Here is a 13,482-nt window from a genome sequence, read left to right on the forward strand (position 1 = left end):
AATCAAACTTTATTCTATAAAGAGACAAATCAAACTTTATTCTATAAAGAGACAAATCAAACTTTATTCTATAAAGAGACAAATCAAACTTTATTCTATAAAGAGGCAAATCAAACTTTATACTATAAAGAGACAAATCAAACTTTATTCTATACAGCACTTCTCTTACAATGGGTCGTTCTGACTCTGACAAGTCGTACAAACTCGACTTACATTTGGTACAGTTCTATGCAGTGCAAAGTGCTTCCCAAACATACAGGGTTCTTCACAAAGTATTCAGACCCCTTGACTTATTCCACAGTTTGCCTGATATTTAAAATGGTTTACATTGAGATGTTGTGTCACTCTACACACCCAATACCCCATTTAGAAATGTTTACAATCTAATTAAAAATGTAAAATCTGAGATGTCTTGAGTCACTAAGTAATACACCTCTTTGTTATGACAAGCCTAAATAAGTTCAGGAGTAAAAATGTGTTTAACAAGTCACATAATAGGTTACATGGACTCACTCTGTGTGCATTATTAGTGGTTAACATGAGTTTTAAATAACTACCCCATTTATAAATAAATAATAACATGTGAGAAAGAATAAAAACATCATGCATTTCCAGGTCAAAGGTTGTGAGTTTGATTCCCGCTGGGGACACCCATACGGAAAATACATGACCGTATGACTGGAAGACGCTTTGGCTAAAAGCGTCTGATAAATGACGCATATTATTATATTATTAAAATATATAAACTAAAGCTAGTAAAACAACAGTGGATCTAAATACGTAGTAGAACTACCCTTTGGATCCTACACCAAGGTCACACAAAGGTCACACAAAGGTCAAAGCATACTTTACATGATTAAAAAGGAACAACACCTATGTAATACCTGAAGAAGTAGTAAAACTGCCCGTTGGATCCTACGTCTGCGTCCGTGGCCGTTACTCTGCCGACGCTGGCGCCCAGCGGAGAACCCTCGGGGACCACGAAGGAGTAGGAGGTCGGGGCAAACAGAGGTCGAAGGTCATTCATGTCTAGGATGTTGACGAAGACGGTGGTGAAGGCCTCCAGCCCACCTTGTGCTGTGGCCCGCACCTACACACCACACACATGCACGCACGCACGCACACACACACACGCACACACGCACGCACGCACGCACACACACACACACACACACACACACACACACACCACACACACACACACACACGTGATTGATTGATTGATTTTTGGGAAAAGATGCACTGATAACATTTTCAAGTCATTCACTAAGGTGTTGAATGTGGACACCCATGTTGAATTCACTGAGCTGTCTGTCTAAACTACTGGCACACAGCTCAGATACCCATGCATACCCAACAAGACATGCCACCAGAGGTCTCTTCACAGTCCCCAAGTCCAGAACAGACTAGGGGAGGCACACAGTACTACATAGAGCCATGACTACATGGAACTCTATTCCACAGTACTACATAGAGCCATGACTACATGGAACTCTATTCCACATCAGGAAGCTGATGCAGCAGGAAAATCAGATTTAAATACAGATAAAAATACAAATTATGGAACAACGGGGACTGTGAAGAGACACAAACATAGACACACACACACACAGGCACAGACATACAATAACATACACACTATACACAAAGTGCACATGGATTTTATGTTGTAGATATGTGGTAGTGGAGTAGGGGCCTGAGGGCACACACTTAGTGGGTTGTGAATGTATTGTAATATTTTTTTATTTTTATAACTGCCTTAGTTTTGCTGGAACTCAGGAAGAGTAGCTGCTGACTTGACAGGAACTAATGGGGATCCATAATAAACTACAGGATAAGTAGCTGCTGACTTGACAGGAACTAATAGGGATCCATAATAAACCCCAGGAAGAGTAGCTGCTGCCTTGGCAGGAACTAATGAGGATCCATAATAAACTCCAGGAAGAGTAGCTGCTGCCTTGACAGGAACTAATGGGGATCCATAATAAACCCCAGGAAGAGTAGCTGCTGCCTTGGCAGGAACTAATGGGGATCCATAATAAACCCCAGGAAGAGTAGCTGTTGCCTTGGCAGGAACTAATGGGGATACATAATAGACCCCAGGAAGAGTAGCTGCTGCCTTGGCAGGAACTAATGGGGATCCATAATAAACCCCAGGAAGAGTAGCTGCTGCCGTGGCAGGAACTAATGGGGATCCATAATAAACCCCAGGAAGAGTAGCTGCTGCCTTGGCAGGAACTAATGGGGATCCATAATAAACCCCAAGAAGAGTAGCTGCTGCCTTGACAGGAACTAATGGGGCTCCATAATAAACCCCAGGAAGAGTAGCTGCTGCCTTGGCAGGAACTAATGGGGATCCATAATAAACCCCAGGAAGAGTAGCTGCTGCCGTGGCAGGAACTAATGGGGAACCATAATAAACCCCAGGAAGAGTAGCTGCTGCCTTGGCAGGAACTAATGGGGATCCATAATAAACCCCAGGAGGAGTAGCTGCTGCCTTGGCAGGAACTAATGTGAATCCATAATAAACCCCAGGAAGAGTAGCTGTTGCCTTGGCAGGAACTAATGGGGATACATAATAGACCCCAGGAAGAGTAGCTGCTGCCTTGGCAGGAACTAATGGGGATCCATATTAAACCCCAGGAAGAGTAGGTGCTTCCTTGACAGGAACTAATGGGGATCCATAATAAACCCCAGGAAGAGTAGCTGCTGCCTTGGCAGGAACTAATGGGGATCCATAATAAACCCCAGGAAGAGTAGCTGCTGCCTTGGCAGGAACTAATGTGAATCCATAATACACCCCAGGAAGAGTAGCTGCTGACTTGGCAGGAACTAATGGAGATCCATAATAAACCCCAGAAAAAGTAGCTGCTGCCTTGGCAGGAACTAATGGGGATCCATAATAAACCCCAGGAAGAGTAGATGCTGCCTTGGCAGGAACTAATGGGGATCCATAATAAACCCCAGGAAGAGTAGCTGCTGCCTTGGCAGGAACTAATGGGGATCCATAATAAACCCCAGGAAGAGTAGCTGCTGCCTTGACAGGAACTAATGAGGATCCATAATAAGCCCCAGGAAGAGTAGCTGCTGCCTAGGCAGGAACTAATGGGGATCCATAATAAACCCCAGGAAGAGTAGCTGCTGCCTTGGCAGGAACTAATGGGGATCCATAATAAACCCCAGGAAGAGTAGCTGCTGCCTTGACAGGAACTAATGGGATCCATAATAAACCTCAGGAAGAGTAGCTGCTGCCTTGGCAGGAACTAATCGGGATCCATAATAAATCCCAGGAAGAGTAGCTGCTGCCTTGACAGGAACTAATGGGATCCATAATAAACGTCAGGAAGAGTAGCTGCTGCCTTGTCAGGAACTAATGGGGATCCATAATAAACCCCAGGAAGAGTAGCTGCTGCCTCGGCGGGAACTAATGAGGATCCATAATAAACCCCAGGAAGAGTAGCTGCTGCCTTGGCAGGAACTAATGGGGATCCAAAATAAACCCCAGGAAGAGTAGCTGTTGCCTTGGCAGGAACTAATGGGGATACATAATAGACCCCAGGAAGAGTAGCTGCTGCCTTGGCAGGAACTAATGGGGATCCATATTAAACCCCAGGAAGAGTAGGTGCTTCCTTGACAGGAACTAATGGGGATCCATAATAAACCCCAGGACGAGTAGCTGCTGCCTTGGTAGAACTAATGGGGATCCATAGGGGATCCATAATAAACCCCAGGAAGAGTAGCTGCTGCCTTGGCAGGAACTAATGTGAATCCATAATACACCCCAGGAAGAGTAGCTGCTGACTTGGCAGGAACTAATGGAGATCCATAATAAACCCCAGAAAAAGTAGCTGCTGCCTTGGCAGGAACTAATGGGGATCCATAATAAACTCCAGGAAGAGTAGATGCTGCCTTGGCAGGAACTAATGGGGATCCATAATAAACCCCAGGAAGAGTAGCTGCTGCCTTGGCAGGAACTAATGGGGATCCATAATAAACCCCCGGAAGAGTAGCTGCTGCCTTGACAGGAACTAATGGGATCCATAATAAACGTCAGGAAGAGTAGCTGCTGCCTTGGCAGGAACTAATGGGGATCCATAATAAGCCCCAGGAAGAGTAGCTGCTGCCTCGGCGGGAACTAATGAGGATCCATAATAAACCCCAGGAAGAGTAGCTGCTGCCTTGGCAGGAACTAATGGGGATCCAAAATAAACCCCAGGAAGAGTAGCTGTTGCCTTGGCAGGAACTAATGGGGATACATAATAGACCCCAGGAAGAGTAGCTGCTGCCTTGGCAGGAACTAATGGGGATCCATATTAAACCCCAGGAAGAGTAGGTGCTTCCTTGACAGGAACTAATGGGGATCCATAATAAACCCCAGGACGAGTAGCTGCTGCCTTGGTAGAACTAATGGGGATCCATAGGGGATCCATAATAAACCCCAGGAAGAGTAGCTGCTGCCTTGGCAGGAACTAATGTGAATCCATAATACACCCCAGGAAGAGTAGCTGCTGACTTGGCAGGAACTAATGGAGATCCATAATAAACCCCAGGACGAGTAGCTGCTGCCTTGGTAGAACTAATGGGGATCCATAGGGGATCCATAATAAACCCCAGGAAGAGTAGCTGCTGCCTTGGCAGGAACTAATGTGAATCCATAATACACCCCAGGAAGAGTAGCTGCTGACTTGGCAGGAACTAATGGAGATCCATAATAAACCCCAGAAAAAGTAGCTGCTGCCTTGGCAGGAACTAATGGGGATCCATAATAAACTCCAGGAAGAGTAGATGCTGCCTTGGCAGGAACTAATGGGGATCCATAATAAACCCCAGGAAGAGTAGCTGCTGCCTTGGCAGGAACTAATGGGGGATCCATAATAAACTCCAGGAAAAGTAGCTGCTGCCTTGACAGGAACTAATGGGGGATCCATAATAAACTCCAGGAAGAGTAGCTGCTGCCTTGGCAGGAACTAATGGGGATCCATAATAAACCCCAAGAAGAGTAGCTGCTGCCTTGACAGGAACTAATGAGGATCCATAATAAACCCCAGGAAGAGTAGCTGCTGCCTTGGCAGGAACTAATGGGGATCCAAAATAAACCCCAGGAAGAGTAGCTGTTGCCTTGGCAGGAACTAATGGGGATACATAAAAGACCCTAGGAAGAGTAGCTGCTGCCTTGGCAGGAACTAATGGGGATCCATATTAAACCCCAGGAAGAGTAGGTGCTTCCTTGACAGGAACTAATGGGGATCCATAATAAACCCCAGGAAGAGTAGCTGCTGCCTTGGTAGAACTAATGGGGATCCATAGGGGATCCATAATAAACCCCAGGAAGAGTAGCTGCTGCCTTGGCAGGAACTAATGTGAATCCATAATACACCCCAGGAAGAGTAGCTGCTGACTTGGCAGGAACTAATGGAGATCCATAATAAACCCCAGGACGAGTAGCTGCTGCCTTGGTAGAACTAATGGGGATCCATAGGGGATCCATAATAAACCCCAGGAAGAGTAGCTGCTGCCTTGGCAGGAACTAATGTGAATCCATAATACACCCCAGGAAGAGTAGCTGCTGACTTGGCAGGAACTAATGGAGATCCATAATAAACCCCAGAAAAAGTAGCTGCTGCCTTGGCAGGAACTAATGGCGATCCATAATAAACTCCAGGAAGAGTAGATGCTAGCTTGGCAGGAACTAATGGGGATCCATAATAAACCCCAGGAAGAGTAGCTGCTGCCTTGGCAGGAACTAATGGGGATCCATAATAAACCCCAGGAAGAGTAGCTGCTGCCTTGACAGGAACTAATGAGGATCCATAATAAGCCCCAGGAAGAGTAGCTGCTGCCTAGGCAGGAACTAATGGGGATCCATAATAAACCCCAGGAAGAGTAGCTGCTGCCTTGACAGGAACTAATGGGATCCATAAAAAACCCCAGGAAGAGTAGCTGCTGCCTTGGCAGGAACTAGTGGTGATCCATAATAAACCACAGGAAAAGTAGCTGCTGCCTTGACAGGAACTAATGGGGGATCCATAATAAACTCCAGGAAAAGTAGCTGCTGCCTTGACAGGAACTAATGGGGGATCCATAATAAACTCCAGGAAGAGTAGCTGCTGCCTTGGCAGGAACTAATGGGGATCCATAATAAACCCCAAGAAGAGTAGCTGCTGCCTTGACAGGAACTAATGGGGCTCCATAATAAACCCCAGGAAGAGTAGCTGCTGCCTTGACAGGAACTAATGAGGATCCATAATAAGCCCCAGGAAGAGTAGCTGCTGCCTAGGCAGGAACTAATGGGGATCCATAATAAACCCCAGGAAGAGTAGCTGCTGCCTTGGCAGGAACTAATGGGGATCCATAATAAACCCCAGGAAGAGTAGCTGCTGCCTTGACAGGAACTAATGGGATCCATAATAAACCTCAGGAAGAGTAGCTGCTGCCTTGGCAGGAACTAATCGGGATCCATAATAAACCCCAGGAAGAGTAGCTGCTGCCTTGACAGGAACTAATGGGATCCATAATAAACGTCAGGAAGAGTAGCTGCTGCCTTGGCAGGAACTAATGGGGATCCATAATAAACCCCAGGAAGAGTAGCTGCTGCCTCGGCGGGAACTAATGAGGATCCATAATAAACCCCAGGAAGAGTAGCTGCTGCCTTGGCAGGAACTAATGGGGATCCAAAATAAACCCCAGGAAGAGTAGCTGTTGCCTTGGCAGGAACTAATGGGGATACATATTAAACCCCAGGAAGAGTAGGTGCTTCCTTGGCAGGAACTAATGGGGATCCATAATAAACCCCAGGACGAGTAGCTGCTGCCTTGGTAGAACTAATGGGGATCCATAGGGGATCCATAATAAACCCCAGGAAGAGTAGCTGCTGCCTTGGCAGGAACTAATGTGAATCCATAATACACCCCAGGAAGAGTAGCTGCTGACTTGGCAGGAACTAATGGAGATCCATAATAAACCCCAGGACGAGTAGCTGCTGCCTTGGTAGAACTAATGGGGATCCATAGGGGATCCATAATAAACCCCAGGAAGAGTAGCTGCTGCCTTGGCAGGAACTAGTGGTGATCCATAATAAACCACAGGAAAAGTAGCTGCTGCCTTGACAGGAACTAATGGGGGATCCATAATAAACTCCAGGAAAAGTAGCTGCTGCCTTGACAGGAACTAATGGGGGATCCATAATAAACTCCAGGAAGAGTAGCTGCTGCCTTGGCAGGAACTAATGGGGATCCATAATAAACCCCAAGAAGAGTAGCTGCTGCCTTGGCAGGAACTAATGGGGCTCCATAATAAACCCCAGGAAGAGTAGCTGCTGCCTTGGCAGGAACTAATGGGGATCCATAATAAACCCCAGGAAGAGTAGCTGCTGCCGTGGCAGGAACTAATGGGGAACCATAATAAACCCCAGGAAGAGTAGCTGCTGCCTTGGCAGGAACTAATGGGGATCCATAATAAACCCCAGGAGGAGTAGCTGCTGCCTTGGCAGGAACTAATGGGGATCCATAATAAACCCCAGGAAGAGTAGCTGCTGCCTTGGCAGGAACTAATGGGGATCCATAATAAACCCCAGGAAGAGTAGCTGCTGCCTTGGCAGGAACTAATGGGGATCCATAATAAACCCCAGGAAGAGTAGCTGCTGCCTTGGCAGGAACTAATGGGGATCCATATTAATCCCCAGGAAGAGTAGCTGCTGCCTTGGCAGGAACTAATGGGGATCCATAATAAACCCCCGGAAGAGTAGCTGCTGCCTTGGCAGGAACTAATGGGGATCCATAATAAACTCCAGGAAGAGTAGCTGCTGCCTTGGCAGGAACTAGTGGTGATCCATAATAAACCACAGGAAAAGTAGCTGCTGCCTTGACAGGAACTAATGGGGGATCCATAATAAACTCCAGGAAAAGTAGCTGCTGCCTTGACAGGAACTAATGGGGGATCCATAATAAACTCCAGGAAGAGTAGCTGCTGCCTTGACAGGAAGTAATGGGGATCCATAATAAACCCCAGGAAGAGTAGCTGCTGCCTTGGCAGGAACTAATGGGGATCCATAATAAACCCCAGGAAGAGTAGCTGTTGCCTTGGCAGGAACTAATGGGGATACATAATAGACCCCAGGAAGAGTAGCTGCTGCCTTGGCAGGAACTAATGGGGATCCATATTAAACCCCAGGAAGAGTAGGTGCTTCCTTGACAGGAACTAATGGGGATCCATAATAAACCCCAGGAAGAGTAGCTGCTGCCTTGGCAGGAACTAATGGGGATCCATAATAAACCCCAGGAAGAGTAGCTGCTGCCTTGGCAGGAACTAATGGGAATCCATAATACACCCCAGGAAGAGTAGCTGCTGACTTGGCAGGAACTATTGGAGATCCATAATAAACCCCAGAAAAAGTAGCTGCTGCCTTGGCAGGAACTAATGGGGATCCATAATAAACCCCAGGAAGAGTAGATGCTGCCTTGGCAGGAACTAATGGGGATCCATAATAAACCCCAGGAAGAGTAGCTGCTGCCTTGGCAGGAACTAATGGGGATCCATAATAAACCCCAGGAAGAGTAGCTGCTGCCTTGGCAGGAACTAATGAGGATCCATAATAAACCCCAGGACGAGTAGCTGCTGCCTTGGTAGAACTAATGGGGATCCATAGGGGATCCATAATAAACCCCAGGAAGAGTAGCTGCTGCCTTGACAGGAACTAATGAGGATCCATAATAAGCCCCAGGAAGAGTAGCTGCTGCCTAGGCAGGAACTAATGGGGATCCATAATAAACCCCAGGAAGAGTAGCTGCTGCCTTGGCAGGAACTAATGGGGATCCATAATAAACCCCAGGAAGAGTAGCTGCTGCCTTGACAGGAACTAATGGGATCCATAATAAACCTCAGGAAGAGTAGCTGCTGCCTTGGCAGGAACTAATCGGGATCCATAATAAACCCTAGGAAGAGTAGCTGCTGCCTTGGCAGGAACTAATGGGGATCCATAATAAACCCCAGGAAGAGTAGCTGCTGCCTTGGCAGGAACTAATGGGGATCCATAATAAACCCCAGGAAGAGTAGCTGCTGCCTTGGCAGGAACTAATGGGGATCCATAATAAACCCCAGGAAGAGTAGCTGCTGCCTTGGCAGGAACTAATGGGGATACATAATAGACCACAGGAAGAGTAGCTGCTGCCTTGGCAGGAACTAATGGGGATCCATAATAAACCCCAGGAAGAGTAGCTGCTGCCGTGGCAGGAACTAATGGGGATCCATAATAAACCCCAGGAAGAGTAGCTGCTGCCTTGACAGGAACTAATGAGGATCCATAATAAGCCCCAGGAAGAGTAGCTGCTGCCTAGGCAGGAACTAATGGGGATCCATAATAAACCCCAGGAAGAGTAGCTGCTGCCTTGGCAGGAACTAATGGGGATCCATAATAAACCCCAGGAAGAGTAGCTGCTGCCTTGGCAGGAACTAATGGGAATCCATAATACACCCCAGGAAGAGTAGCTGCTGACTTGGCAGGAACTAATGGAGATCCATAATAAACCCCAGAAAAAGTAGCTGCTGCCTTGGCAGGAACTAATGGGGATCCATAATAAACCCCAGGAAGAGTAGATGCTGCCTTGGCAGGAACTAATGGGGATCCATAATAAACCCCAGGAAGAGTAGCTGCTGCCTTGGCAGGAACTAATGGGGATCCATAATAAACCCCAGGAAGAGTAGCTGCTGCCTTGGCAGGAACTAATGAGGATCCATAATAAACCCCAGGACGAGTAGCTGCTGCCTTGGTAGAACTAATGGGGATCCATAGGGGATCCATAATAAACCCCAGGAAGAGTAGCTGCTGCCTTGACAGGAACTAATGAGGATCCATAATAAGCCCCAGGAAGAGTAGCTGCTGCCTAGGCAGGAACTAATGGGGATCCATAATAAACCCCAGGAAGAGTAGCTGCTGCCTTGGCAGGAACTAATGGGGATCCATAATAAACCCCAGGAAGAGTAGCTGCTGCCTTGACAGGAACTAATGGGATCCATAATAAACCTCAGGAAGAGTAGCTGCTGCCTTGGCAGGAACTAATGGGGATCCATATTAAACCCCAGGAAGAGTAGGTGCTTCCTTGACAGGAACTAATGGGGATCCATAATAAACCCCAGGAAGAGTAGCTGCTGCCTTGGCAGGAACTAATGGGGATCCATAATAAACCCCAGGAAGAGTAGCTGCTGCCTTGGCAGGAACTAATGGGAATCCATAATACACCCCAGGAAGAGTAGCTGCTGACTTGGCAGGAACTAATGGAGATCCATAATAAACCCCAGAAAAAGTAGCTGCTGCCTTGGCAGGAACTAATGGGGATCCATAATAAACCCCAGGAAGAGTAGATGCTGCCTTGGCAGGAACTAATGGGGATCCATAATAAACCCCAGGAAGAGTAGCTGCTGCCTTGGCAGGAACTAATGGGGATCCATAATAAACCCCAGGAAGAGTAGCTGCTGCCTTGGCAGGAACTAATGAGGATCCATAATAAACCCCAGGACGAGTAGCTGCTGCCTTGGTAGAACTAATGGGGATCCATAGGGGATCCATAATAAACCCCAGGAAGAGTAGCTGCTGCCTTGACAGGAACTAATGAGGATCCATAATAAGCCCCAGGAAGAGTAGCTGCTGCCTAGGCAGGAACTAATGGGGATCCATAATAAACCCCAGGAAGAGTAGCTGCTGCCTTGGCAGGAACTAATGGGGATCCATAATAAACCCCAGGAAGAGTAGCTGCTGCCTTGACAGGAACTAATGGGATCCATAATAAACCTCAGGAAGAGTAGCTGCTGCCTTGGCAGGAACTAATCGGGATCCATAATAAACCCTAGGAAGAGTAGCCGCTGCCTTGGCAGGAACTAATGGGGATCCATAATAAACCCCAGGAAGAGTAGCTGCTGCCTTGGCAGGAACTAATGGGGATCCATAATAAACCCCAGGAAGAGTAGCTGCTGCCTTGGCAGGAACTAATGGGGATCCATAATAAACCCCAGGAAGAGTAGCTGCTGCCTTGGCAGGAACTAATGGGGATACATAATAGACCACAGGAAGAGTAGCTGCTGCCTTGGCAGGAACTAATGGGGATCCATAATAAACCCCAGGAAGAGTAGCTGCTGCCGTGGCAGGAACTAATGGGGATCCATAATAAACCCCAGGAAGAGTAGCTGCTGCCTTGACAGGAACTAATGAGGATCCATAATAAGCCCCAGGAAGAGTAGCTGCTGCCTAGGCAGGAACTAATGGGGATCCATAATAAACCCCAGGAAGAGTAGCTGCTGCCTTGGCAGGAACTAATGGGGATCCATAATAAACCCCAGGAAGAGTAGCTGCTGCCTTGGCAGGAACTAATGGGAATCCATAATACACCCCAGGAAGAGTAGCTGCTGACTTGGCAGGAACTAATGGAGATCCATAATAAACCCCAGAAAAAGTAGCTGCTGCCTTGGCAGGAACTAATGGGGATCCATAATAAACCCCAGGAAGAGTAGATGCTGCCTTGGCAGGAACTAATGGGGATCCATAATAAACCCCAGGAAGAGTAGCTGCTGCCTTGGCAGGAACTAATGGGGATCCATAATAAACCCCAGGAAGAGTAGCTGCTGCCTTGGCAGGAACTAATGAGGATCCATAATAAACCCCAGGACGAGTAGCTGCTGCCTTGGTAGAACTAATGGGGATCCATAGGGGATCCATAATAAACCCCAGGAAGAGTAGCTGCTGCCTTGACAGGAACTAATGAGGATCCATAATAAGCCCCAGGAAGAGTAGCTGCTGCCTAGGCAGGAACTAATGGGGATCCATAATAAACCCCAGGAAGAGTAGCTGCTGCCTTGGCAGGAACTAATGGGGATCCATAATAAACCCCAGGAAGAGTAGCTGCTGCCTTGGCAGGAACTAATGAGGATCCATAATAAACCCCAGGACGAGTAGCTGCTGCCTTGGTAGAACTAATGGGGATCCATAGGGGATCCATAATAAACCCCAGGAAGAGTAGCTGCTGCCTTGACAGGAACTAATGAGGATCCATAATAAGCCCCAGGAAGAGTAGCTGCTGCCTAGGCAGGAACTAATGGGGATCCATAATAAACCCCAGGAAGAGTAGCTGCTGCCTTGGCAGGAACTAATGGGGATCCATAATAAACCCCAGGAAGAGTAGCTGCTGCCTTGACAGGAACTAATGGGATCCATAATAAACCTCAGGAAGAGTAGCTGCTGCCTTGGCAGGAACTAATCGGGATCCATAATAAACCCTAGGAAGAGTAGCTGCTGCCTTGGCAGGAACTAATGGGGATCCATAATAAACCCCAGGAAGAGTAGCTGCTGCCTTGGCAGGAACTAATGGGGATCCATAATAAACCCCAGGAAGAGTAGCTGCTGCCTTGGCAGGAACTAATGGGGATCCATAATAAGCCCCAGGAAGAGTAGCTGCTGCCTTGGCAGGAACTAATGGGGATACATAATAGACCACAGGAAGAGTAGCTGCTGCCTTGGCAGGAACTAATGGGGATCCATAATAAACCCCAGGAAGAGTAGCTGCTGCCGTGGCAGGAACTAATGGGGATCCATAATAAACCCCAGGAAGAGTAGCTGCTGCCTTGGCAGGAACTAATGGGGATCCATAATAAACCCCAGGAAGAGTAGCTGCTGCCTCGGGGGGAACTAATGAGGATCCATAATAAACCCCAGGAAGAGTAGCTGCTGACTTGGCAGGAACTAATGGGGATCCGTAATAAACCCCAGGAAGAGTAGCTGCTGCCTTGGCAGGAACTAATGGGGATCCATAATAAACCCCAGGAAGAGTAGCTGCTGCCTTGGCAGGAACTAATGGGGATCCATAATAAACCCCAGGAAGAGTAGCTGCTGCCTTGGCAGGAACTAATGGGGATCCATAATAAACCCCAGGAAGAGTAGCTGCTGCCTTGGCAGGAACTAATGGGGATCCATAATAAACCCCAGGAAGAGTACCTGCTGCCTTGGCAGGAACTAATGGGGATCCGTAATAAACCCCAGGAAGAGTAGCTGCTGCCTTGGCAGGAACTAATGGGGATCCATAATAAACCCCAGGAAGAGTAGCTGCTGCCTTGGCAGGAACTAATGGGGATCCATAATAAACCCCAGGAAGAATAGCTGCTGCCTTGGCAGGAACTAATGGGGATCCATAATAAACCCCAGGAAGAGTAGCTGCTACCTTGGCAGGAACTAATGGGGATCCATAATAAACCCCAGGAAGAGTAGCTGCTGCCTTGGCAGGAACTAATGGGGATCCATAATAAATACTAATACACATACTACGGTCAGGGTACCTCCCGGTTCATCGTGTGTGTGTATATCCTCACCGTCAGTGTATAATTGTCCTGCACCTCCCGATTCAAGGTGCCTCCACTGCCTCCGTTGGTCTGCACCCTCAGGAAGCTGAAGTCCCCCAGCACCAGGTTCTCAGCCTTGGGACGACAGATATATATCATCACTAG

The 13,482-nt window shown here is 47.6% G+C and overlaps 1 protein-coding gene across 1 annotated transcript in view; it reads right to left on the reverse strand.

The window, feature by feature from the left end:
• LOC129863322 (protocadherin Fat 3-like) overlaps window positions 1–13,482 on the reverse strand; it is a 93,315-nt gene that overhangs the window by 55,586 nt on the left and 24,247 nt on the right. The window contains exons 4-5 of the mRNA XM_055935213.1: window positions 13,348–13,452; window positions 885–1,090 (exon numbers count right to left, since the gene is read on the reverse strand). Of these exons, the coding sequence (XP_055791188.1) occupies window positions 885–1,090; window positions 13,348–13,452 (311 nt within the window). The remainder of the gene's footprint in view (window positions 1–884; window positions 1,091–13,347; window positions 13,453–13,482) is intronic.

This window comes from Salvelinus fontinalis, chromosome 10, assembly GCF_029448725.1.
Source record: "Salvelinus fontinalis isolate EN_2023a chromosome 10, ASM2944872v1, whole genome shotgun sequence".
NCBI lineage: Eukaryota > Metazoa > Chordata > Actinopteri > Salmoniformes > Salmonidae > Salvelinus > Salvelinus fontinalis.